The 26,843-nt window shown below is 39.7% G+C and overlaps 1 protein-coding gene across 1 annotated transcript in view; it reads right to left on the minus strand.

The window, feature by feature from the left end:
- Positions 1–549: 549 nt before the first annotated feature.
- Positions 550–26,843, minus strand: part of Pik3c3 (phosphatidylinositol 3-kinase catalytic subunit type 3) — a 79,877-nt gene continuing 53,583 nt past the window's right edge. Inside the window, exons 19-25 of the mRNA XM_021634113.2 lie at positions 26,711–26,775; positions 25,793–25,877; positions 24,658–24,732; positions 15,009–15,177; positions 13,237–13,327; positions 5,186–5,311; positions 550–963 (exon numbers count right to left, since the gene is read on the minus strand). Coding sequence (XP_021489788.1) covers positions 949–963; positions 5,186–5,311; positions 13,237–13,327; positions 15,009–15,177; positions 24,658–24,732; positions 25,793–25,877; positions 26,711–26,775 — 626 coding nt within the window. The 3' untranslated portion in view covers positions 550–948. The remainder of the gene's footprint in view (positions 964–5,185; positions 5,312–13,236; positions 13,328–15,008; positions 15,178–24,657; positions 24,733–25,792; positions 25,878–26,710; positions 26,776–26,843) is intronic.

The following is a 26,843-nucleotide window of genomic DNA, read 5'->3' on the forward strand; positions in this document are numbered from 1 at the left end:
GCTTGGTTCCTGTGCAACAACAGACATGAGGAATCCACAAACTTCTTAAAGCTGAAGATACTTACCGTGATAGCTGCCAATCCCAGAGACTGGAGACACAGAAATAATGAAAATGTCCTACCCACCAATATGCTAATTATAAAGCTATAGAAACCTTGTTCAGAAGTAGAGTATGAACAGGGCCAGTCAGAAAAGAAGGAGAAAAAGCCAACAGATGGGGCCTTGGAAGTAATGATGGAAGGGTTAAAACTTCTGACCACAAAAAAAAAAAAAAAAAGACACTAACATATGAAGGAAAGGGAAAAGGGGGCTGGCCAATTACTTTAGGCACAGATTTCTAATGGTGATTTAGAAGATATTTTTCTAATCTGTGTGAATGTTTTATACAAACTGTGATGATAAAGATAATATATACCAAAGAATCTCAACTAGACAGAAACAAATGTACAAAAACAGTGGCAGGGAGAAAGAGAGGGGAAGAGAAGATAAAAAAAAAATCTTCAAAATTAAGAAACATGTGCTGTCCTTATGGAAAAGGAAAACAAAGACTCAGAGGCTAAAGTGCTTTACTGTTTCATAATAAAGCTTCCCAAGAATTCCTAAAACATATACATGCTCTTCTATCTTTATACATTATGAAACATATATACAGTGATTTTTGGCTTGCCCAGAAGTCATTACGTAGCTGAGGATGGCTTCAAACTTGCAGCAATCTTCCTACCTCAGCCTCCGGGGTTCTGCAATTACAGTTGTGAGCTACAGCGTTTTGTACACAGCAGCTTTAAACAAACTCTCTGTGCCAGGACTAAGCAGTTGCATCCAAGGAGACAAAGCTTGGGCACGATGTAATTTCTCTTCTTTGTTCTTTCTCTAATGTCTTTAGTATACAGCAGTAGCTTCGCATGTGTTTTCTTACTGACCAGGCATCACAATGAGACACATCCACTTTCATTTTCTCCAGTACTATCAAAATTAAAAACAAAAATAATTTAGTTTACTGTTCATGAGAAAAGATAAAAACACCAATCAATAAAAGTGAGTTTTATCACTTTGCTAAATGCTGAGAAAGAGGATTAGGACTGAACTGACTGTGTATGAGATTCCTGAGGGTTGGCAAGAAATCAGTTATGGGGGAGGAATTGCTGGGTCATTGTAAGCACAAGACCAAGATGACAAAATTATTATGCGGGCGAGAGAAAACCAACAACAACAAAACCCAGCCTCCAGCCAGCACTGGAAGATAAACCATCCCAAGCACACTCCAAATAGTGTGCTTAGCTCTTAGTGCCACATGGGTATAACTGGGTACTAGCCGTTTCTCCCAGAATGTAAGTACCGAATTCTGCATTGGTCTGAAAACCAAACCTAAAGCAGTTATGAATAAAGAACAAAGCCAAGTCTGAGCCGGGCGCATCCTGTACCATCCACACCCCTCACACAGTTAGTGCCTATGAGCTGTACCATGTGGGAACGGACAGGGAGAAATCTTACTGTCAAGAGTTCTAGTGTGCAGACACCTGTGAAACTGCCAAGATTCTGATTGAATTTAATTTGATGCAAGTTAAAGCATCAACTTGAGTAAGAATACAGTAAAATGCTTATTTTATGCTAATGAAAGAAATGTTTTACATTTTCAGAAGCAATTTTAATATTTTCATTAAGGGATCTATCAAAGAAATGAACTCTCTAAAGGATGGTCTTTGATACAGTCAAAATCTCGAGGCAAGAACCGCTTAGTTTAGTTGGGTTATACCCGCAGATGTTTCAGCCCTGACAAAGAGGTGCTAACACATGGGAACTCAACTCTCAACCAGAGCCCTCTCACCAGCAGGAAGCACACTCCCAGCACAGCACAGGTGTGCAGCTGCTGGCTGGAGTCATGGTGACACTGTGGAGGGGGACAGTCTTTTAAAAAAGAACCTACAAGTTCTTTTTAAAAGCTTTCACAGGATAAATACTCAAAATGCTGGTAAAAGGCAAACTGTAAAGTACTCTTACTGACATGCTAACAGTCGGAAGATCCTGGAAGCACTTCAGAAATAAAATCCCCATGCCTGTTTATGTATGTTTTTATGTGTGTGTAAGAAAAATCCTGTGATGGAACAGATGGTCTCAAATGCTTTCTTAAACACTTCAGAAGTATGTCTATGGGGAAAAAAGATTAAGAATACTAAGTATGAAAGTTTGCTCCAAACGTTCAGCTTCCAGCAGCCTTGAGATCTCAAAAAGGGCCCAAGAAATCTCACACCTAAGACTCAGGAAGCACTGCAGAAGAAAGAACAGAAATCTTGTCAGAGCCAGGAGTTTGCTGTCAGATTGTGTCTCCTAGTAATATCAGAAGCTGCATCCAAAAAGGCTTACCAACATGACTCTCAAATGTGAGCTGAACAAGATGAAACCAATGAACATGCCAACCTTGAGAGGGAAAAACCTATGAGATCTCAACCTACACCAAAAACTATGTTCAACTGAGGAATGCTGGAAACAGGAGAGGTGGTCTTCCCATGGAAGAGTACACCAATTGATGGTCCAGTGCCAAACAGCTCTGAAAACATACAACTAACAGACGGTGTTTAGTGGAGATATGTATACATATATATATATACATATATGCACAAAATAACAAAGAAAAAAGGAATTTTAAGGAGAGCAGGAGATATATGTGAACGTTTGTAGAGAACAAAGGAAGACAGAGATGTAATTATAATTTCAAAAATAAATAAAATAAAATAGTTTATAGTGATACAAGTCTGGGCAATAAAACAGCAAGTATTAACTGGTTTTACTTGAGGCAGGTGAGGAGGAAACAGGAACAGACAAACTTTCCCCTAGGATCACATGGAAGTGCTTAAAAGCCTTTCTTACACAGGTAAATGGAATATGTATGAAAGAAAAGTAATATTCAGTGAATTTTAGTGGGCACCATTACGGTGATGGCAGTCCCCTACCTTGTTACCTATTGGCCTCAATTTTCCACACAGTAAATGTCTGTCACAGGCAAGACAACTTCGTGAGGTAATGTAGAGCGCTCACATCATTGCTGACACATACAGGCATCTGATAGGAGGCTACTGGGTCTGTTATTACTGTTTCTCAGCCATTATGACTGTTGCCTTGTCGGTCCTCCTGAGATAAGCTAAATGTGTTAGGAATAGATGTGGAACAAGGGCTGATACCTCATTGTTTGTGCCACACAATGATGAAAGCTTAGTTATTTAAACCGCTGCTTAGGGAATCATCTGATTCTTCAGAGAATTTCTATATTAACAACTATAAAAGGGTTTTAGTGAAGACTATCTTTGGTAACAGAACTCGGTATTTTGTTTTGTTCCAGGGGAAATTGTACACTGCTATTCTTCATCCTAATGGTGAAATGAGGACCACATGATGAGAACTCTCAACCATAGCTACAGCTTTTCTTTAGACTTAGTTTGAATCTAGAAAAGAAAGTAGACCGATGCCTTGTGCTCCAAGCTGACTGGTTATTATGGAAAGAGGTTCATTCTTTATAGAGCTGAACAGGAGGAATTACATATAAGGAGCCTGAGCACTGGGTCGTCTGAAGGATGTTAGGTAGTATTTGGATTAGAATGTGGCTAGTTAACAACAGCCATGGCTACCTGGCTTCAATCTTCATGGTAAATATGATTGATACAGCCAACAGAATTGGGTTGTACTGGCCAATACATACACAAGGAAACTTCAAAATCACAGAACACAAGACCAAAGTATGAGCCCTAGAAGGGAGTACTATGCTAGTCACACAATTAAAACAAAATACAAACCTCAGAAAAAAATCTCTGCTGCTTAGCACAAGAGAACAGCAGGGCCTCAAAAGAGCAGATATTTCTGTTCCCATTTATATGCTAGGCTGAAGAGCAAAGGCCACATGATATTTATAAAAGGAAATAATAAAATCACACAGGGTTTTGTGGGAATGCTTACTACTTAGGACACTTATAATTGTGTTCAAAATTTAGTGTATGTTTTATTTTCTATTTATTTATTCATAGAATCCAAAATGGTAATGTATCTATGTCTAGGGCTAAGATTTTAAAGACAAAGTAACAACAATTCTCACAAGGAGGTTTACTCTTCTGGATAGACATTATCTGACAAGTGACCCTTTAACCTAATCTGGCTTCATCAAAGAATTTTGTTAAGATCAAATGCCAAGTTCATCACCTGATGGACTCAAGAAATAATTAAACATTTATATTATTATGGTTGCTACTGTTGTTAATGCATAAAACCAAATACAGCAACTTTAAAACAACTGAAACAAAATAGTATTAGCAGTATCACTCTGGCTTCTTGCCTGCCCCAGGTGTTTTGAACATGCGCACAAACCTGTAACAGAAGAAATCACACACAATCTTCACATATGCCAAAGCATATCTGACCAGAAAATTTAGAATAACAGTGAAAGAATGAATAGAAATAGACTTTAATACAGGGAAGGGTTACAAAACAAAACAAAAAGCTTTTACTATTCAAGAGATTATCAAACCAAGAAAACCTACACTAAAACATTCTTCAGGAAGTGACAGTAAAAGAGTAATAAAGAGGTAAGTAAAGAAACAGCAAAGGCTTAGTGACATTACTAGATATTGCTTGACACATCCATAGGAAGACATTGAACCTGAGAGTGAAAAACAGAGTTCTGAGAATAGAGAGTAAGGGAAGACCTTCACAAGAGAAGCAGCCTGACTCTTCTGCCAACCATCTTCCTTATGAAATTCATACACAGAACATATCATATCTGAAGGTCATTATCCAGGGCTGCCATGCACAAGTTTCCTCATATACCAGAGATACTGCGACCATGAATACTGAGCCATGTCAGTGAGGGGTGTAGACTGCTTTCCCTGGACTGCAAACTCCTTTCCTTACACTCCAGCATTTACTAAAACCCCAAAAATGTGGAAGTCCATGTGCCGAGACTTCTACCAACCGGGAAGTTTCAAGCAGGATTTGCAATAGACTACACACAGACAAACATTCCTACGAAGGGGTTCTACAATGTTCCTCTATGCTCCCTTCACCCACTGCTGAGCATTCACTAAGGTCTGATGGGAAAACAGAACCCAGAAAGGGTAAGGAGGCCAGCCGGCAGGTAGGCATCTCGGAAGACTCCTTGGTACCCAGCAAGGGTGGGATGGGCACACAGCCTGCGTGAACTTACCTGGGCAAACTTATGGATCTGTTCCACCACCGCAGCGAACAATGCGTGGACGCTCTCGTCGATCAGACTCTGCATGTAGTGCACTGCCTCCTCATCTGACAGGTCCAAACGGAACTTATCCTGAACCTAGAGAGAACCAGAGACAACATCAACCTTTTAATGAGTGAGTCAGCAATATGCTCTGAAGAGACAGAATCACACTGACACAGCCATCATTAAGATCCAAGAGTTTTATCAGTAAGGAGCTCTGAAGCCTCACTTGCACTCACACTTTTAGAAAAAGAAATGCCACTACTTTAGCTCCAAGTTGCAGTTTAAGCTTGAGCATTCTAGCACAAGGTGAGAGCATATTAGCAGCCCTCACCTACACACACCTTGATGGTCACTGTTCACAAGAACTACATCAAACACTGGCAAAATAAGCACAGCTTCTGAAAAGCCTTTCCTACAGACTGCAACCCCTTGGCTCTTGGCAAGAGATTGTTTCAATGGATCTATAATGTCCAAAGACGGGATTGTGCTTTTAGTTCATATTTTAAGGCATCATTCATTTTTAGTAGCATTAAGTACTAGAAAAGGATGTATGCATGATGTGCATACATGTGCCTGTGTTTTTCCTAAAACCTAACAGCCAGTACGGCTGAAGAACTACTGTGGATAAAACTCCTGTAAGCAGTGCAGTCTCTTTTCTGACTCCACGATGGCCCTGATGAAGACAGCATGTTTATCCTCGGAAACCAAGGACGCAGGAAGCTGCTACAGGAACTCTTAACCGGTAAAGAGAGTGTGTTTCCAGACAGTCTTATGTCCTGCACGTAATCAGCGCACTCTGCTCCTCTACTATAAATGACCCACATGCAGTCCAACATAAAATAGAAGGAGGATTTCCAAGTGGACAAACTACTTAACTTTGTATTTCTTTCATTCTGACAACACTCTATGGTCATCAAATTTACCCTCCATTACCTGCTTAGCTGCATCCCACTTGCGGTAACGTCCCCTTCTTAGCTATTCCTCTAACCCTGCTTTGACTCTCCTATGTCTCCCGTTTCTTTGGTTTGGGTTTATTAGGTGTGCTTGGACAAGCATGGATAGGGAGCTATTTATAGGATGTAACTATAGAATGCTAGCTGAGAAGGAGAAAGGAGAGGTAACACAACCCACAGGCACAGCAAGCTGCACTATGGAGGTAGACCACGTGATTTGATTCTGCAACCCAGCAGAGAGAGGCAAAAGAAAAGCAGATGCACCACATAGGGACAGTTTGTCACTTTGGAGGGCTTTCATAGGACCCCATGGAATAACAATTATTCTCCTTGAGTTTGAATTTTTGCTCTTCAGGTTTCTCTGTGGCAGATATCTGGCAACTCTGGTACTATTTCCAGAACACACACAGACTCACACAAGTCAGAAAGCCTAAGGACCAAAGTAAAACTCTAGACTAACTTAACAAAATTTGTGTACTTAATTCAAGTGCCTCCATTGAAGAAAGAAAATATATAATTGGCATAAAATGTTCTTTACCAAATATGACACATTTTCTCAGCCAGTACTGCTTTCCTTGACTTGTGCTAGGCCTCCTGCCATTCACTGCCTTCAGGCTTCCTGGAGTCTGCTAATACGGCAAGCTATAGCCTGCAGCCTCTCCTTTATTCTGTATAACTTCCATAAACACGCAACTTGCTGTGATGCCTGGGTAAGTTAACACTGTGCCTGAGGGGCCATAGCTATCATTTATTTGTGTCTTCCTGCCCAGTTCTTCTGATGCACTCACACGGCAGCCACTGATCAAGTGTGTTCCCTCAAGTGCATGCACACATGCAGCAGCAACTGCCCAGCCTTCCTGGGAACAATGGCACCAGCACCACCTCAGTGTGCTTCTGCTCACTGATCCTGTGTTCTCTGGCTTTGTGTCACATTTGTCTTATCTATTAACATACCTCTTAGCTTACACATTCTGGATGGTATGGAATAGAGAATGCAAATTCTGTTGTGTTGATGTGAAGATCTCATCCTAGTGGTAGGCAGGTAAACTGGCTGAGCTTACACCAAACACTCAGCACGGTTAACACTTGTCTTAGTTTTAAGCATATTTATTTACTCAAACAATCTGGAAATTGCCTTGAAGCAAAAAGTCATAAAATGAAAATTTTATTCACTGCTCCACACCCACTCTGCTTGTGCTTGATACTGAAAACTCAGTTCTGTTCATTTGTACCCTGCCTTACAAGTGCCACTTGCAATCTTAGTCACTGTTGTGAAATGGGTGCTCTAACACTTAGTACAGGGGTTATATCAGAACATGGAAAGACACCTGAATATTCAGAGTGCTTCCCTGTTTGGGGAATGCTGGCATTGCCTGGTTCCTGAAGATCCGCTTGTGACCTTGTACACAGTAGATCCATTTCAACCATTGTATTTGTAACACACAGCCTCTTAACCAGCAATAACATTTCCGCAGTGGGTAATTAGCAGATGCTCATATGATCTAAAAGCATAAATGAACCAAACAGGTTCTGTTATAAGCTGCACTGACATTCTAGTCAACGGTGATATCTCTAGGGACTGTAATACTGGAAATTCCTAGACTCCAAACACAACAGTCTTAAGCAGGCAAAGCACAGTTTAGCTTGGGGCCTCCATTTGTTTCTGAGTTATATATACACTTAGCCTTCACTTACACTTGGCTGCACAGTGCCTTTACCTGCATGCAGTATGCACACACACCCCTCTCCAATGATGCACCCAGTAACCTCAAACACATTGTACTCCTGCTACCCTGCATCAGGCTATAGAAACTCCTATCTCTGGACAATGGTATAATTTTCCCTGCTCTTGCTAATAATTTAATTTAGTCTTTTATTTACAAAGAATAATTTGCTAAATGTGAATCCAATAAAATTAAACCTATAGATTGGCTTAAAGTTTCTGCACCATACCAGAACTGTACAGCCTAAATTTGCTATATTCAATCATACACATATATCTTAACAATTCTAAGCCTGCAGGATGATTTTCCCAATAAAGCCCTGGAACACATTTTTAAACCAAGAAGCACAGTGCTTTTGTTTCAACTTTTTCTGAGTGTTCATTTTTACACAAGCTAATATAAAACAATCTTTTAAAAAATAACTTAGTTTTGGATCTCCCACACAGAAGCAACTTTCAATTAAATAAAATGTTGACTTTCCTCATTAAATTCTTTGTATTCAGAAAGCCAGATTACATTGGGTGTGACTCTGGGAAATGAAGGCAGAAGAATCATGACTTAAATGCCAGCCTCGGCTACAGAAGACCCTATCTCAAACTTAAACAAACAAACAAAGAAAAAAAGCAAAGAGAATGTTTTCCCTTTAGTAACATCTTAATAATGTAATCATAAAAATGACTACAACAAAAGAACACATTTGATTCATCCTGATGAAAGAAAAAGTTTTAACAGCATTTTCTTGCCGAGTTCATTTATTTGTGCTGTACTGGAATACAAAACCAAAATTCCTTAGTGTAATAGAAGAGAATTTAAAAGAGTAACTAAAAAAACAGATGAAATCTAAATCACCACCCAAACACAACCTATGGGAGAGCCATCGCTGGAAACTGCTTACACAGGACAGGAGCTGTTGCAGAAGCAAATGAAAGCCTCGAGCTTCCCATACTGCATGGGAGCTGGTGCCACTGTGTCTATAGGCTGATCCAACAGGAGCCATGGGTAATCTTACAGGAACCATGGGTAATTTAATTTTATAGGTTACCTCAAATACAGTCAGCTATTTATAGCCTCTTATAATATATATATAATTTCTTTGTTTTAAAGTTTAGTAGGAAATCAATTTAAAGAAAGAATGTCTCCATTAAAGTCTCCAATAGAAAACAGTACCTTAAAGGACTGAATAAAGTTGGCATCAGAGTTTAGAGATTTCTTTTTAATTACTGAAATAAAGGGATCAGGGATGACAAAGCACGGCTGTTAATCAGTCATGTTTATAATATGTGGATCCATTAAACATCTTCACTTTAGTACCTTCCCCCTCCTACCCTCTAAAGAGAGTTACATGTTTTACAAAGTTAGGAAGATTTGAAACTCCTACAAGACAAGATCATCCTTTCCAAACCACCATCCCTAGTCACAGGGCTAAGGACTGTGAGGGAGTACACACTTTGTCATTTCGGTGCTATTGGCTTATGAAATGTCTTTCCTAAATTTTCTCATGAAGAGTTTGTATCACTCCCAGTGGGGCTGTTCCTGGCCACAGCTAACATCATCACCATCACTGACAACTCAAGATGCTGCCCCAACTCCCTTTTCTCATCTTTATCGCCCACCATTATCTCAGGAGCTGGAACTTGTATTCAGCTTATCCTGTTGTCTGTTTCTCTTACCACAAGGTGATTTTTGTGATACAGGGAGATGGATTCTACTACTCTATCACACAAACACCAGGCATGACTTCACAAACAAATCAGCTGCTCACCCACACTGCGGTGAATGAGACAGGGAAAGGGGAGGACTGGCCCAACCTAGGGCAAGAGCAGCATTTTCATTAAGTAGATCTACCGACAACCGCTCCTTAACACAGTCAAACACAGACAGTGACTGCATATTTGCTTGCAGTTTTTAATTTACTTATTTTTTCTTTTTGAGATAATGGTGGGCGATAAAGATGGAACCCACATGGCACAGAATTTGCTATGTAACCCAGGCTGGTTGTGTGTTCTTTATTTATTTAGTTAACACACTCTCACTTCTGTGGTTTATGTGTGTGTTTGTGTGTGTGTGCATGCGATTCTGGAAGTCAGAGGATAACCTTCAGGAATCAATTTCTGCCTTCCACCATTGAGGTTCTGGGGAGCAAAGTCAGGTCACCAGCCTTGGTGGAAAGTACCCTCTCTTACTGAACTTCCTTACTAGCCCCGAAGTGTTTATTTTCATATGATTTCAGCACTTCACACATACATTTTAGTATTTGTAAGGACACATATTATACTTACATAATAAACTAACAGGATCTACTTGCTCACTGCTGAAATTGAATTCACTAAGCTTTGGTTATAGTAACAAGAAAATTAATTTTATCAAAATACATTTTTATTCATTAAACTATCTGACAGTCTTTGTTCCAAGTAACTGGCTTGAAAGAATTATGGCAGTTTTGAGTGAGCTTTTCAAGTAAGTAAGCTTTGCTTGGCACACTGACCCACAGCTACGAGGTAATTCTGGTGTTTACAGCTGATAATGGCACACTAACCCCTGACCTGCAGAGAGAGGAAGTTGCCCAACACGAGCTTCGGGGTGGTGACCTTTGAGCAGAGCCCACAGTAACAGAAAGGCACACACACTTATCCATAACACGCAGTGTTCATATCGTCAGGAAGGCACATACATTTCTCTATAACATGCATTGTTTATATTAACAGAAAGGAACACATATTTATCCATAACATGCAGTGCTCCTATTACCAGAAAGGCACACACATTTCTCTGTAACATGTAGTGTCTTGTATTAACAGAAAGGTAAGCACACTAATCTATAAAGTGAATGCTTAGGTAACACTGGAGCTCTCCTTCAGAAAGTGACAACCCAATGGTGCAGGAAAAGCCATGTATACTTATCTCCAGTCTGATGAAGTCTTAGAGCAGCAGCCAAAGGAATGTTGCCTCTATGCAACATTCTTATCCCCCAGTCTGTGAATTAAGGGTCTTACGATCTTTAAATGAAGATCAGAGACCTTCCTATTGCTGCTGCTTCATTAATAGTCGGTGCCCATATTTAGGTAGAACCCTGTTAACTCCATTTTACATTTTAGAGACATTATGTGTTGTAGCTAATTTATCTGAATCACAAAAATATTAAGTGCAAAAAACAATTTCCCACAGAATTATAAAGGCAATCTGACCTGCGTTCCTGTGAACAGCAGCCTCATACTCTACTTCTGTGTTCCCCTAGCTGCTATGCTGTCCTGTCAGTTACATAAGAAACTAATGGTGGCAACCACTACCCCAAAGAATAGAACCTACTTCCTTTGAAAGAAGCAAATTTTAGTCAACTACAGCATAAATTTTAAGTACTGTAACTGTGTACTTCACATTTTGATGAATGATCAGAAAGCAGAAATATTATTTTTTGAAATACCAATTTTGAAAAAAATCTGGGAAACTGTATTTTAAAGTTCCATTTAACTGAAATACAGTAGTAGGAATTACAAGTCCATAAATACCTCACAAATTTGTTTTTGCTCATTATTCATGACGGGAATTGCTTCATGCTTTAAAATGATGTTTTAAGGACACCTGGTAAGGGAGCCACATGATTTCCTGAAATAGGTGGTGGCTCAACAGAGGATGTAGTGAGATCAAGAACTGGTCAAAGAAACCACTGCCTATGGCATGACTTAATAGCCAGTGATACCACTGTCTGTGTTGCAATTTAATAGGCATAGAAAACATTGTCTGTGGCACAACTTATATGGCCACACAAACTACTGTCTATGGCACAGTTTTAATAGGCAAAGCAACCACTGTCTATGAAACCACTTAACGGGCCAAAGAAAGCACTGTCTAACACAAGTCTGATAAATACTGCCAGTAATTTCACAAATGACTTCTGGTCATCCATAATTAGAGAAGAGTGAACATGATGGAGATAAGATAAACAAGCTTAAAGGAAACTACCAAAAGAGATGTTTAACATGGCAGATGCGAACAACATGGGGATCACGTGAGGTCTACTGCAGGCATCCTTCACATCTGAAGAGATTTTCAGAAATAAATTATATTTTCTGATGGATAGGCTTTAGTCAGTAAAGCAAAAGTACAAAGATAAAAAACAGGACACACAAACAGTCTATCTCATTTGAAACAAAAAAGAATTTCATTGACTATTCCTGACTGAATAAAAGAAGAAATGGAAAGGTCAGATTGCCACCTGCCTGAATAGAACAGGAATACTTTAAGAGTTTATTTATTTAAATAACTAAATAAAATACCTCCATCCAAACCCCTCTCCTAGCCTTCTAAATATGTGAAACCTAAAAAAAGGGCTGGTCTCTTTCCTGTTCGGTTGCAGCTGAACCTAGTATTCCACAGTCCTTGTGTTCAGTGTAGGATGTGTTGATGGCAGTTCCCACTCTCAAATACCTGAGCAGCTCGCTCTTGGAGAATGCCACTGTCTTTCAGACATTTTATACTTCTATGACTGAAAACGCTGCAGTCTTTCTCTGAGGTTGAACACTGACATGCGTCATTTTTTTTGCCTTTGGATACATAAAGCATTCTTCTATCATCTCACATCAGAAATCCACCACCTTTCCTCCCATTCCTGCTCAAAATCTAGTTAAGACAAGGTCTTGACAGCTTTCATTTGTTATCTCTATAGCTTGTTTACAAAGGAAACAAAAGCAGAACTCAACTCTATAGTGACATGTAAATCTAAAATAGAGGGGACAGATGGTAAGACTACAGAGGAGACAGTTTCAGCTACACGATCCGGCACTCTTAGCTTGTAAGTTCCACCTGTGCCCACCAAGTCAGGCATCTTGTTGGCAATGTTATTGGAAGCATTACCATCTGAAGATAAAGAGGAGCAGTCCTCACAGGGAGTTAGCTGTCTCTGATTCATACTATGGGTACAGGGATGCGTACAGATGAAACTGAACAGGATTGCCAGAGAAGACCTGAGAGTTTGCTGTTTCTGAAATGTGAAGAAGAGTACACATAGGACTCTTCCTTAGAGTCTATTAATAGCCTCGGCAGTGGTTCTCAATCTGTGGGTAGGAACCCCTTTGGGGGTCACATATCAGGTATCCTGCATATCAGATATTTACATTATAATTTATAACACTAGTAAAATTATAGGTATGAAGTAGCAATGAAATTATTTTATGGGTGGTGGTCACCACAACATGAGGAACTGTATAGGTGTCACAACATTAGGAAAGTTGAGAACCACTGTCTACTGGCTGGAACAAAAAGAAGGCATGCACTGTTAAAGTCTTTACTCATCCTTATGTATGAAATGTGGACTATGTTATATACAAAAGAAGTACAAAATTACCTTTTTTACAGTTTTATCTGGCTCAAGAGCAATATCTGGAATGTTTGCATCAACCATCAAGGAGAACAAGTTCAAAATCAGATTTGAATACCTAAAGGACAAGAAGGAAAAGGAAACCAGTGACTTAGGATTTCAGATTTCTTTGCCTTATCGAGACACTCTCCAAAGTGGTGGCAACTCTAACTTGAAGATTACTATGATGCAATGGAAAAGACAGAGTGAGTAAATACACAACTGAAGCTATTGTTTGGCTCCTGGAGTGAGCGACCTGTGGGACAATGTTATTTCCCTTCCATTCACTTAGCCATTGCTAAATGACCACCTAGGTAGACATAAGAAAGCATATATTTGTCATTTTAAAAGACAGAGCTTCAATGTTACAAAACTCTAGTTGAAGGGCTCTTCTTTGTTCTTTATAAAGGATATGCCTTCTGAAAATGAGGGGAATGTCATTATTAAATGGAAACTCTAAAAGTTTATTCCATGGTAGGCGACCTAGAAATTGTATAATATGAAGACTTCAGCTTTTCCAACTGGTATATCACTCACAGTGACATTATCTGGTCACTTTGTGATATTTGTAGTTAGGACTGTGAACCTCAGGTCTATGTGAATAACTTGGATCAATGTTCTCACTCTACCTAGCTACTCTCAACGCTCCACCAGCAGTTTATAATATACAGTTTTCCGTCTGCTTTTGGTGAGACAGGCTTTCCCCGGGATCACTCCAGCTATCACTCTGTACCCTCCTGCCTGCCCTCTCCTCAGGGCATCCTGGCTCGCAACTAATCACCTCAGGACTTCTCCTCCCAAAGGTCTACAGTCCCTCCTAGGATCGACACCTTGTGAACAAAAGTTCACCACATGGTGTTTTGTGGGACAGACAAAATTGAAACATCTATCAAAGCCATATAGCTAACACTGTTCTTAATTACAATAGACTAAATACTATAGCAGGGTTCAAGGCAGGAACATCTGCTCCCACTGCTCTTATTTAAATTAGTATTAGATTAGTAGAAAATAGAACAAGAGAAATAAGTACATATAAATCAAAAATAAAACTGCATTAGTAGATGACATAATACTATAATGACATGGTGAGGTTGGTGGCATAGACCCTGTAAATTGGCCACATCACTTTTCCTCATACTCTGGGAAGGGAATGCAGGCATGTCTTACAGTAGGATTTCCGAGAAAATACTGTTAAGAGACCAATGATCCCATCGTTTTTGACTAACTGCCAGAATTCTGTTCCTACTCAAATACTCATCTCTATTTTTTTTTTCTTGGTACGTCATCCAGTCTTTTTAATTAAATCATGATGAAAGAAATAAGAATAAAGTGACATTGCAAAAGAAAGGATGGATCATCCTTGTCCAAAGCAGAATGAGTCATGAGGTTTTGAAGAGATAAAAATGAAACCTCAGAATGATCCTGAACAGCATCTAAAACTGAGGTGGAGAAAGTACTTCAAAAATGGCTACAGTATTGTGACTGTCCTGAAGCCAGGGCAGTGGCTGCAATGCTGCTCACCACTTCCTCCAGAAAGAAGGGATGGAGTCAAACTCCTCCTGGTTAGCCTACTCTCAGCCTCATAGTGCCAGCGTCTTAACTGGAAGGGTATGGATGTGATAATTAGAAGGAAAACAAGACATGCTTTGATGCTGGGGTGTTCCTGTGCATAGCAGATGTGGTTTCAAAGGTCTGCCAGTCAATGCTCATTTGAACAGCTGGATGCAGCATTCTGTGAGAGTCCCTGACACAGCCCTCACCTTCGCAGGTGGAGGAAAGCTGTGTAGCACTGCTTCCGGAATTCTTGGTACTGCTCGCTCTGGGTGCCACCCATGCCTTCCACCATCTCCTTGTTCAGCTTCATTGGGGGAGGAAGAGGCTTTGGATCTCGGCCCAAAATATAACCAAAATCTATGTGGAAGAGTTTGCCTGGATGTGAACAAGAAACTCAGTTATTTCTACAATTATCTTTAAAAGCCAGGAAGGATTAATTAATTCATTAAAGTATTTTATACCTTCATATATGACATTCAAAGCACAGTACAGCTCAATACTTGGAAATGAAAAAAAAAACAAGCTTAAGATCATCCCAATTAATATTAATTTAAAATTTCATATAGAATTGCACAATCAAGGAACAAATGTCTAGACAACTCTGAAAAGCACCAGCAGCAGCTAAGTCAGAGGACAATTTCTTATACATTAGGCTTAGATGAACTGTTCTTTCTGTAACAGACAACCACTTCTTTGACTTTACTGTTCATTTACAAGTTGCATGAAGCAAGGATGCATTAGACTGAATTCTTAGAGCAGAGAGTTCAGACTCAGTGCTGCTAACATCTGCCTTAGAACATCTGACAAAGCAAGCACCAACTATTGAGTGAAGGAATCAACTGGCTTAAAAAGCTAACTAAAACCCTCTCTAGGGCATCCTGCCTATTCTGTCATGACCATTATGACCTGTTTCACCTACCTTATTTTTTCCACCAAAGGTACCAGTCTTTGCCTCGGTGTACTGAATTTACTGCTCATGTGTACAAGGAATGTGTGCAAACTAATTTTCCACACTGATTATTAGTTACAATGTTGGCCATGCCTTCCTGTTCGCTGCTTTTCCTGAGTGTTATCACAGTCATTTTGCATAGTGCTTTATATATGCAGCTATCACAGTCATTGCACACTGATATACACAGTCACGAACACATTGTGCACACCAGTGCATAAACACTGTTGCATATTGCATGTCCCATGTCTCCATGAGAGATGCAACAGTGATGGACACAGACCCTTTCTGCTTGTATACCTTGGAGTCTTTGCCACTGTGAAGAAAGGGGTGGATCATTAGAATCAGGAGTCTAATCAACCAAAGCACAAAAGAAACTCACATCTGCTTGTAACCTTGCTGAATTTGCCCTAATGTCACTTTCTAAATTATAACTGACAATTACCTCAGATGTAACATCAAAAGAGAATACTGTAGCCCAATGCCTAACACATGGTAAATGCCCAAAAGGCCAGTTGCTACTATCGTTATCTCTGTCTCAGACATCAGACACACACACACACACACACACACACACACACACACACACACACACGTCAAGACAAACCAAAGAACAAACAAACAAAACCCTTAAGGCAGGAGTGATTAAAGTCTTAACTTGTGCTGAGAAGGAGAAAACAATTTAAAACGATAGGATTTATTTAAGAGTAAATCAAGCCATTTAATCATGCAATAATCAGGTCTCTTCCAGTAGCTCATAAATACTTATTTTAAATAATTCAAATAACATGTAAATATTAAAGCTCTGAGCACTCAAAAATAAATCTTAAGGCTGGCAAGATGATCCACAGGTAAAGTATTTGCTGCCAGGCTGGTGATTTGAGTTTTATCACTGGGGCCCACATGTAGAAGGGAAAAATAGATTACTTGAAAGACACACATCTCTCAGGTGTTGGTATAGTGTTCTTATGGAATGTATACAATTTATCCTTGTTCATTGAAATGTTGATTTCTCTACCCCACTATCTGGTTTCAATCCAGACATTGCATTGTGATGTTTATTCTAAGCGCCACCTGTCTCAAGTTTGTGTAAACATACCGCCATATGTTCTCTGTATTGTCAATAAAACAACCAGCCAGGGCTGTGCAATGGTGAGACTAGGATGGGACATCTTGTCTGGAGGGGAGGAGAAAAAAGCAGGTGGGAGGGCAGGAGGGCAGAGATCAGCAGGAGAGGAGTTGGAACCTTGAGGAGAGACGAACTGGACCTAAGATATGACTGAAAGCAAGTATAAGTGAAATCTTAATGGTAGGAAACTATGCAGGCTTGGAGGTTTAGGATGGAGTAACTATTGCCCAGCACGGTACTGTAGGTTAATTAAATAAATCCTAGTCTCTGTGTGGTGATTTCGGTATACAGCTGGTTTAGGAATAACCACCCATTAATTAAAAGATATAACAATAATATAGATTAATATTCAACAACACTCAGGACTGAAAAACGTGCTTTTAGAGGCTAGGGTTCTGTGGTAGAGTGTATGTATGCATAGATGTTTAAAGACAAGACTTAAATCCAGCAGTAAAACAAAACAAAAAGACACCTCTCTTTCAGAATTCCCAAATCTCTCTTCTAGTTCCCCTGTAGGCAGGATGAAAGGATTTGGGGAATTTTTAAAGACAATAGGACAATAAGCTTCAAAATGAGGAATGCATTGCCTGTAGTGTTCAATGTAATAGCATGTTTCCTAATCCCTTACAATCCAAGGTCGAAAGGGAATCATGATAAGGATTTTACAGCTTTCCTTCAAAGTGCCACCCTCTGCCTAACTCAGATGAGCAGTGTCCACGCACCTGAGGGTGGAGAGATGGGAAACGCATAATACTGGCGCTGTAGACAATTGTAGACAAGCCCACTCACTGTCCTGCATCCCACAAACAGGGCTCTATTTCCAGTGTCACTTCTCCTGGGACTGGAGCAGATGGCCAACTAGCCTTGTTCAGCCAACTCTATCATTCTTGGTTTGTAATAGAAAATCTTGTCCAGTTTTCTTTTTTCCTTATAAGATTTACTGGAATTCAAGGTCTGCTATTTATCACTGCTTGCAAATGAATGTTATATCATTATCCTTCTTGTAGGAAAACTCTCACTGAACAAGGTTACAGCTCAATAGCAAAGAGCATGTGTCTCTAACAATGAAAGCATCGTTAATTTTTTCAACTTCAAAGAGCCATGTATTTTTTAAAGAGGCTATTAATTTAAGAAAATTCATCCTCAGAAGTGCTAGAGGAAACTTGCTTGGAGATCTATAACCATTATAAGAAAACCCACAGATTTTTTTAAAACGTGCACCTTATAAAATAAAAAATTAAGAAATTCAGGAAGTGTGATCATAAATAAATCTCTCATATGAGACAAAGGTAAAGTGTGTACAAAACAAACCAGTGACTCACTGTAGTTATCCCCTCTATTCCTACAATGTAGAGTAAATGAGGATATAATTAAATGCTGTTGAGTAATGTAAGCTTATGATTCTAAGACTACTTTAGTGTAGTTCTTAAAACATATGTGGCAGAAATCTGAACATGACAATCACTTTGTCCCACACTGCTTGACATGCCTGCTGTTTTCCCATCCTCTCAGGTTCCCTACTCTCCAAGTCTTACCTCAGAGAATGCTGTGTAATCCCGCCTCTAAGCTGTCCCTTTCTCTACTCCAGTTACTGAAGCTTCTTTTTGTATGCAACCATTCTATCATTTTCCTTTAATTCCTTTCTTTCCTATGTGACTATACCATTCTTGTTACATTATCAGTAAACTCAGAAACAAAATGGAGCCCCAAACTACACCACTGTAAGGAAACTCAGGCTCATGTATGCTGTGCTCCCACTACAGCTAATGTACTACACCAATGCTTCTTACTAGATGGAATCTCATACACAGTTAAGGAAATTTGCAGTAATGGTTTTCTAACAAAGGGTAAGACATATAAATTCAAATTAGTACAGACATTCTAATTATCTGCTAATCGTTTCCCCTTCAACTTAAGATGAGCTTCTTATGAACAGGAATGAGCTTAAACTAATGAAACCATAAGTCACAAGGACAGGCACACCTGACTCCACAATCAAGATCCACTCCAGAAAAAAGCAGCCTTATACTATACACTCCAAAAAGGACCGTTAAACACTCCACTTGTTTTGAAATATCAAAGTGTACCTTAGCTGATACATTTAATTACCATATTAAATCAATAATCAGATTAAAAGATTTCCTTAGAAGCCACCAAGCTCTTGATAAAGCATCAATTAAAAAAAACAACAGATAAAAGGAGTTATTAAATATATTAGCTAATTTAAATCCTAAATTATGAGTCCAACTAACAATATGCGCCAAAAATGGCATTCTGATCTCAGTTAGGACGTAGCTCACCTTGAGGGAAGCCCACAGTGCTGATAGCAGCAGCACACCTGTACCATGCTGCCTCCCTCAGTCGCAAGGACAAGGGTTCTACCCTCACTGTGTTCAGAAAAGAAACACAGATGAGGTGAGCAGCCCAGAGCCATCAGTGTTTTGCTTTAGAGACAGACACCTTCACTGTTAGGTTTGCTTTTTTCCCTCAGAATTTTTAACAAAAAGCTAATTCCACACAAAACTAAAGAATAATATAAAAGATCAGGACAGGAGATGTTCTGAAAAACCTTTCTTTTAGGTCAACAGTCTCCAGCATTCACTGAGCTTTCTGACAGAAGCCTCCAACAGGTCACTCTAAAGGCCTGAGACAGACACAGAGGCACCACTGGTTTCGCAGCAGTGGCAGGCCGAGGACCTACAAGAAAGTTCCTGTTTAGCCAAGATCCCTAGCATCCAGTGTTTATTTTTACAGTTTTTACAATCAATATCCTAAGCAACATACAAGTTCTTCAGTCATTTTGATTACCTGCCTCAAATTTTCAGAAATAAAAAAAATAATAATGCTTTGCCAAGAGTTATGATAAATTCAAGCCTCATTTGAGTCCGATGGTGGCATAAAGAGGTTTCTCCCATTTGATGACTGATGTTTGAACGCTTGGTCCCCAGTTAGTGGGAAGGATCAGGAGGTGTGGCCTTGGAGGAGGTTTGCCCCTGGTGTGCCAGGCCCAGTCTCTCTCTCTCTGCCTGCAGATCAAGATATAATAGGCTCTTGGCTCCCATGCCATGCCTGCCTGCCATCAGGTTCCCTGTGATAATGGTGATGGACTAACCCTCTGAAACTATAAGCAAGTCCTAAATTAAAGACTTTATTTTATAAGAGTTACTCTGTTCATGGTGTTTCACGACAGCAATAGATCAGTAATTAAAATAAGTTCTCCCATGACTGATAACCCTGATAAACTATGGTTGCATTAACAGACGTGAACTCAAAATAACAAAAATTCCCCTTTCAATCTCGTGACAGTTTAGATTTGTATTTTCCTGTTCTTTCCAGGATGATATAATAATTCACTAAGAAGTGAAACACCATCCCAATGCCTAAAAACAAAACAAAACCCCTTACAACTGACTACAAGGTTCAATTTTAGAATGGACACACGGCGCCCTCTGCTGCACAACTAAGGAAACAGCTAACAAGCTAAAGGTACTCAAAGCAAGAAAGGTACTTGATTTCCATTTCAGCACATTACCTGTACACACAGGTTTAAGTTTCCACATTAAGTGAGCCATCTTAATTCACACATGCCTAGAGTTCCCCAGCCAGTCCTTATCTGCACCACCTAAATTTCCTGAGTGAGTTAAATCTGAAGCCTCAGGCTTCTCACATCAGGGAACTGCACAGAGATGACAGGGGACCTCTGACTATGCACAGCACAGCCCTCAAAGCAGAGGCTCACTCAGACCTCTGCTATGCTGGCAATGAGAACAGAAGCAAACAAACACTGCATATCAATTGTTGAAAGACAAGGTGGCAGCTACATAGGAGAACAAAAAGTTCTAATTTCTCAACGTCTTATACAGTACAAGATCCATGTTCATGGCATAATGGACCAAAAATAAACATGGAAAGATGATTAAAATGAGGCATTTTGTAATATCCACTTATGAGTAAGGATATACTGTTGTGTGTCTTTCTGCTTCTGGGATACCTCATTCAGGATGATTGTTTCCAGTTCCCACCATTTACCTGCAAATTTCATGATTTCCTTGCTTTTTTATTGATGAGTAATATTCCATTGTGTAAATGTACCACAATTTCTGTATCCATTCCTCAATACAGGATAAACATACTGAAATCTGTACACCTAATCAAGAAGGAGGTCTCTAGCTAAGATGCTCAATCCCTATTCAGAAAGGCAAAGAGGATGGACATTAGAGGAGGGAGAAAACAGGGAACAGGACAGAAGCCTACCACAGAGGGCCTCTCAAAGGCTCTACCATGCAGGGTATCAAGGTGGATGCTGAGACTCATAGCCAAACTTTGGGCAGAGTGCAGGGTATCTTATAAAAGAATGGGGAGATAGTAAGACCTGGAGAGGACAGGAGCTCCACAAGAAGAGCAACAGAACCAAAAAATCTGAGCACAGGGGTCTTTTCTGAGACTGATACTCTAGCCAAGGACCATTCATAGAGATGGCCTGGAACCCCTGCACAGATGTAGCCCATGGCAGTTCAGTGTCCAAGTGGGTTCATATTAATGGGGACAGGGACTGTCTCTGACATGAACTGATTGCTCTTTGATCACCTCCCTCTGAGCAGGGTGCAGCCTTATCAGGCCACAGAGGAAGACAATGCAGCCACTCCTGATGAGACCTGATAGACTAGGATCAGAGGGAAGGGGAGGAATAACTCCCTTATCAGTAGACTGGGGGAGGGGTATGGGTGGGAAAGAGGGAGGGAGAGTGGGATTGGGAGGAGAGGAGGGAGGGAGCTACAAGGAGGATACAAAGTAAATAAATTATAATTAATAAAAATAATTTTAAAATGAGGCATTTTAAAATAAAAGAACTGAAATATACTTCCTGCCGTGAGCCAACAGTCAAAACTCACTTTGTTAAGATTCAACTATGACACTATTTATAGATAATACAACTAAACAATTTTAAAAGCACTTCTCTGGTACTATTTTTTAATTTTATTATTTTGAGACAGGATCTCACTGTATAGCAGGCTGGTTTGGAGCTTACTCGACTATTCAGCTTGCCTGGCCTCATCTTATATCCTTCCCAGTGCTGGAAGCACGGTGTAAGTGATCACAGCCAGCTAGACATGTTTGCACATATATATGCATAAATGTACACATACATATATACATAAATACATATATACATATGTACATGCACAAAATACACACACACATTTCCCTGAGACAGAGGTTCTCTGTGTACCTCTGGCTGTCCTGGACTGGCTTTGTAGACCACTGGCCTCAAACTCACAGATCTGCCTGACTCTACCTCCCCAAATGCTGGGATTACAGGTGTGTGATACTGTACTTGGCTATATTTATGAATTAATTTATTTCTCTAAAAAAGACTTAAAATGCTTACTACAGAAAGTAACTGGATAAAATAATTACTGGGCAGGTACATAAAAAGTAAAAGAATGCTTTTCATTTATATTTCATGGAAGTCTGGCATCTAAACACAAACTTGAAGCACCCTCTGGTGGAAACTGATATAGGCTTAAAACTGTAAAAATTCACAATCTGATTTCTAGACATCTGAAACATTAGGAGCAAAAATATATTAAAAAACAAAGAAACAAAAAACCAAAGCAAACCAAACCAAAAATCAGGAGACTATCCTGTCCAAATTAACACACACTACAAAGATCACCTCCCACCATACAACAGAAGGTGAATTATATTACCAAAAATTGCTATTCTATTTTATGTTAAGTTTTATTCTCTGAGTTTTCTTCTACGTGTTTCATGACTATTTTTTATTATTTAAATAATAAAAAGGTTTTCATACAATATGTTTTGATTATATTCTTTTCCCTCCCATGTCTTTTTCCCTCTTACCTTTCTACCTACCCAATTCCTGCTTTCCTCTCTTACCTCCACAAAAATTCAGAAAAACATCAAAAAACATGAAAATCAAGAGACCAAAAAAGAAAAAAGAAAGATCAGTTAAGACAAAAAATACCAAAACAAAAAACACATAAAAACGAAAAACCCACAGAGACAAGCAGCATGTAATGTGGTATTTGCACAACTAACTGGCTTGCCTTGCACGTGGCTGTAAGACAGCTCCAGAGGGGCCAGGAATCACTGGAGTTCTGGAAGAAAGCTAAAGAAGAGATGCAAGAGAATGTCTTCAAAGGAGGATGCTCTCACACACATCATGCCAGTTTATATGCCTCATTCTGCTAAAATGTTAAACTAGCCAGAACCTCTGCGACAACTAGTCAGTATCCTTTGGGTGTGTCTACTGAACGGTCTGGTCCTGACAGAAACATGATATCTTAAACACAAACTAATCACAAATAAACTTCACATAAAATAATTCAAAATGAATACATGAAATTTTATCATAGTAGGTGAATTACCAGGGTTAGCACATTAATAATTGTTGAAACTACATCCAACTCTTATTTTATATTCTGGCTATCATAATTGGAGGAATGCTAAAAGACAGAAAAATGTCTTCATAGGAGAAGATGGCTATAAAGAGTAATTTGAAAACTTACTTTTTGTAAAAACCTAAGGAGACTTCAATTATTTAGTTCAAAGAAAGAACTACAAGAAGAGCAGAGATGATTAACTAGCCATTACTCTAACCCTGCATGCTGCATGCCTAGGTAAGTGCCGCCTGCAGCTCTGGAGGCATGCTGCTAACAGACAAGGCCCTGCTTTCACAGCCTTGCACCCTGACTGGAGATGATTGATGAGGAGTCAGTAAGACATCTAGCAGGAACTTAAATACCTGTTGGAATAAATAAACACCTTCAACCAACATAAAGACAAAATGAAGTAATGAGTATAGAGTGACAGTGGTCAGGGCACATGTCAGACAATTGCTGGTTTGCCAAGAACATCGTAATTCAGCTCAGACAATAACCAAAGTTCGCTCTGCAAAGATCTGAGCAAAAAACTTTCCAGAAAGGTAACAGGGTTCTTGCCTGAGGCAGCAGTGATGTGACATGCAGACAGAAGATTAGGCTTGGGAGATTTTATGTTGGTGGCTTCAATAAGGGACATGGAAAATGCAGAATTGTCATGTTACTGATGGGTCCTAGAGCTGAGGAACAGACTTACTAATGAGAAAGAAGGGTGAGGAGAGGGCAGGACGGACATTAGTGGGCCTGGGGTTGGGCCGTAACCTGCTGAAATGGAAAGGAGGGGAGAAACAGGGCCACAGGGTGGTGTCACAGAGAAGAGCTGGTATAGGTGGCTATTCCAAGCTGAAGGGATGGAATGGAGTGACAGCTGGAGCTGCAGGTTTAGGAACTGTATTTAGAGATCTGGAGCTAAGGTCAGAATGTGTAACCTGGAATCCCAGAGAAATCTCTAAGAACAGATAAAACGAACAAATGGGTTAATAAGTTACCAGAATGAATGGAGAAAGGAATGATTATTTCTTGTACTCCATAAGGAAAGAAAACCACCAGAGAGCTGCTACAGTGAGGAAATCCATGGTAATGGGAGAAGGAGCACTTTAGCTAGAGATGCTCAGTAAGAGTCTGGCTGCCTACACAGAGGCTCAGCACACAGAACGGGGTGAGAGGGTCACTCACAGGCCCCTGCTCTTGCTCAGGCAGGGCTTCTCCCTAAGTGTCCTTCCAGTGCCCCATTTTAAGGACCTTTAGAGGAAACTCAAGCCAGAGAGGCTGAGAAGTTCGAGGTCCTTTCCATGTGGGCCTAATAACTTCATTCGGATCCTGAAAAATCACCAGAGACAAAAATGCATCTTCTAATATTACTGCTTTGTTACCTGTCTTTGTCAGCAGAAGGTTATCCAGGTGCCGGTCTCCAACTCCAAGGATGTACGTAATCACACAGTACCCGGCTGGAAAACAGACAGTTGGGAATGACACACCGGCACTTAGGTTACATACTGCACTGACCAGAAAAGGAATCACTGCTATTTTAATTTCCACGTGGTTTTTTAATGTCTCTAATCTCCCCACCAGCTTAAGTAAGCTGTGGCCTCCTCCTGCTCTGTAAATCAAGAATTTCTGCCAGCACAAAGAAGACAGAGTAGCAGGCTATATTTCTCAAACCTATCATCCTTCCCTCCAGGTAAACTTTAAACAGTCAGTTATATTCTCAACACTAGAGAAATTAGTGTTTGCAACAATAAATCTTGAAGAATTTTTGTCAAATTATCAGTTTTTATGTAACATAAGCTAAATTAAACTTCATAAACCTTAACTGAAATACTCATTTAGCAACTGACGTTTGAAACTGATATGCCACAGGTCACTATCTAAATAAATATGTATGTGATAAACTCTCAGTCATCCCATAATCTACAACTAGCTTATTTTGCCAAGGTTCTAGCCCTAGGTTCCTGTCTTTTCAACCCCTCCTTTAAAAATGCCATTATAAAATAATGCCTTAAAGAAATGTAAACTAGTTCATATGTATATCAGCTGCAGGGTAGCTGGCTCACACGACAGGAAATAACGAAACTCAAAGCATGGGCCTATGTCCTTCTGTGAACAAATAACTTCAAAGGCCACGAGAATCACTTTCCAAACAGAACCGTTAGTTCTGCTTAGCATTAATAAGAGTAATTATTTCTGAATGAAGTCTTCCCCATACTGTACTTAATGATAAAGATTCAAAACAAGGAGGCTTCAGCAGGAATTAATAGGCCATAAGAGGATAAGTGGTGAACTGAGTGAGGGAAGCTTGTACATATTACAACTAACAGCATTCATACGTTGCCCCCACTATCATTTCAAAATACCATGGATTTTTTTTTACAACTTACACATTTTACTTTTTTTCTTATAAAACATTTAGATCTTCAAGTTGTAATTATGAATCAGTACAGCACTGTCATGGCCAGGTTTTCTTCACTCAAATGTACCCACAGAAAACCAGCAGCCTGAAACACTCACCACAGCTTTTGACATAAGTGTCCATGACCTCTGCACTGATGCCATTGGGTCCAGTCTCGCTTGGGGCATGTTTCCTGAAAAAGTTCTGGAAAAACAAACAACACACTTAAGTTAGGCATCATGAGTAATGGCCAAGTGTCTTGTCTAAAATGGAGTCAGAAGACAGACTGAGGCTGTGTAGATAAACCACAATACATCTTGTTACAAGAGCCTGGAGACCTTTGGGTTACTTCTTCCCATTAACAGGTTGACCCACCCCTCTACAGTGCGAGTCTTAAACACACAACAACCCGGAAATTCAGCAGCACACTTAAGTCAGGCTTCTGTTCCAGTCTCCTGATCCCTCTTGAACGTGAGGAAGGATCTGTATCTAGAATATATGAGGGATTCTTATACATTGATCAAAACACAAATGGCCCAAGAGGAGAATGTTTAGACAAAATGGCATACTCTGTGTATGTTGTTTATTTTAATTTTAATTTCTTGTTTCTTTGTGGGGTGGAGAGGTTGCAAAGGCAGAGTGCAGATATGAAAGGATGAGGAGGTGAGCGGACTGGGGTGCATGATGTGAAATTTATAAACAAAATCAGTAAAAGGTTTTAAGAAAGGTTTCGATTGATAGCTAAATAAATTTCAGTATTTCTGTATTTTGAAGCAGAATGCAACTATAAGCTTGAGTTTGCATGTTGTGTGGGTGAGAGTCTTATTTTACGTGTTCATAGACTCTAAGTCCTGGTTATGCACCATGTACAGTTCAAAGGCTTGAGCATCTGAATGATTGACAGCCTAACTGCCAACTAGAAATAATTCTCATTTCTAAAGAAAACAAAGGCTGCAGCAAAAAGATTAAGCAAAGGAGACTTTGATTTTAACAGTCATTCTTCATTAGCCATAAGGAGTTCACAATGACATGGTTACCTGAATGCTTCCTTCTGTGTCAAGAACTTCAGCGACAGGAACTGACTGGATGAACTGCATGAAACCTATGGGCAGGAGACATTAAGTGCATTGAGTTCCTTGCTGGGCATACCCAGGCACCCATTAGAAAGGG

This window comes from Meriones unguiculatus, chromosome 2 (genome assembly GCF_030254825.1).
Source record: "Meriones unguiculatus strain TT.TT164.6M chromosome 2, Bangor_MerUng_6.1, whole genome shotgun sequence".
In the NCBI taxonomy this organism is placed as follows: Eukaryota; Metazoa; Chordata; class Mammalia; order Rodentia; family Muridae; genus Meriones; species Meriones unguiculatus.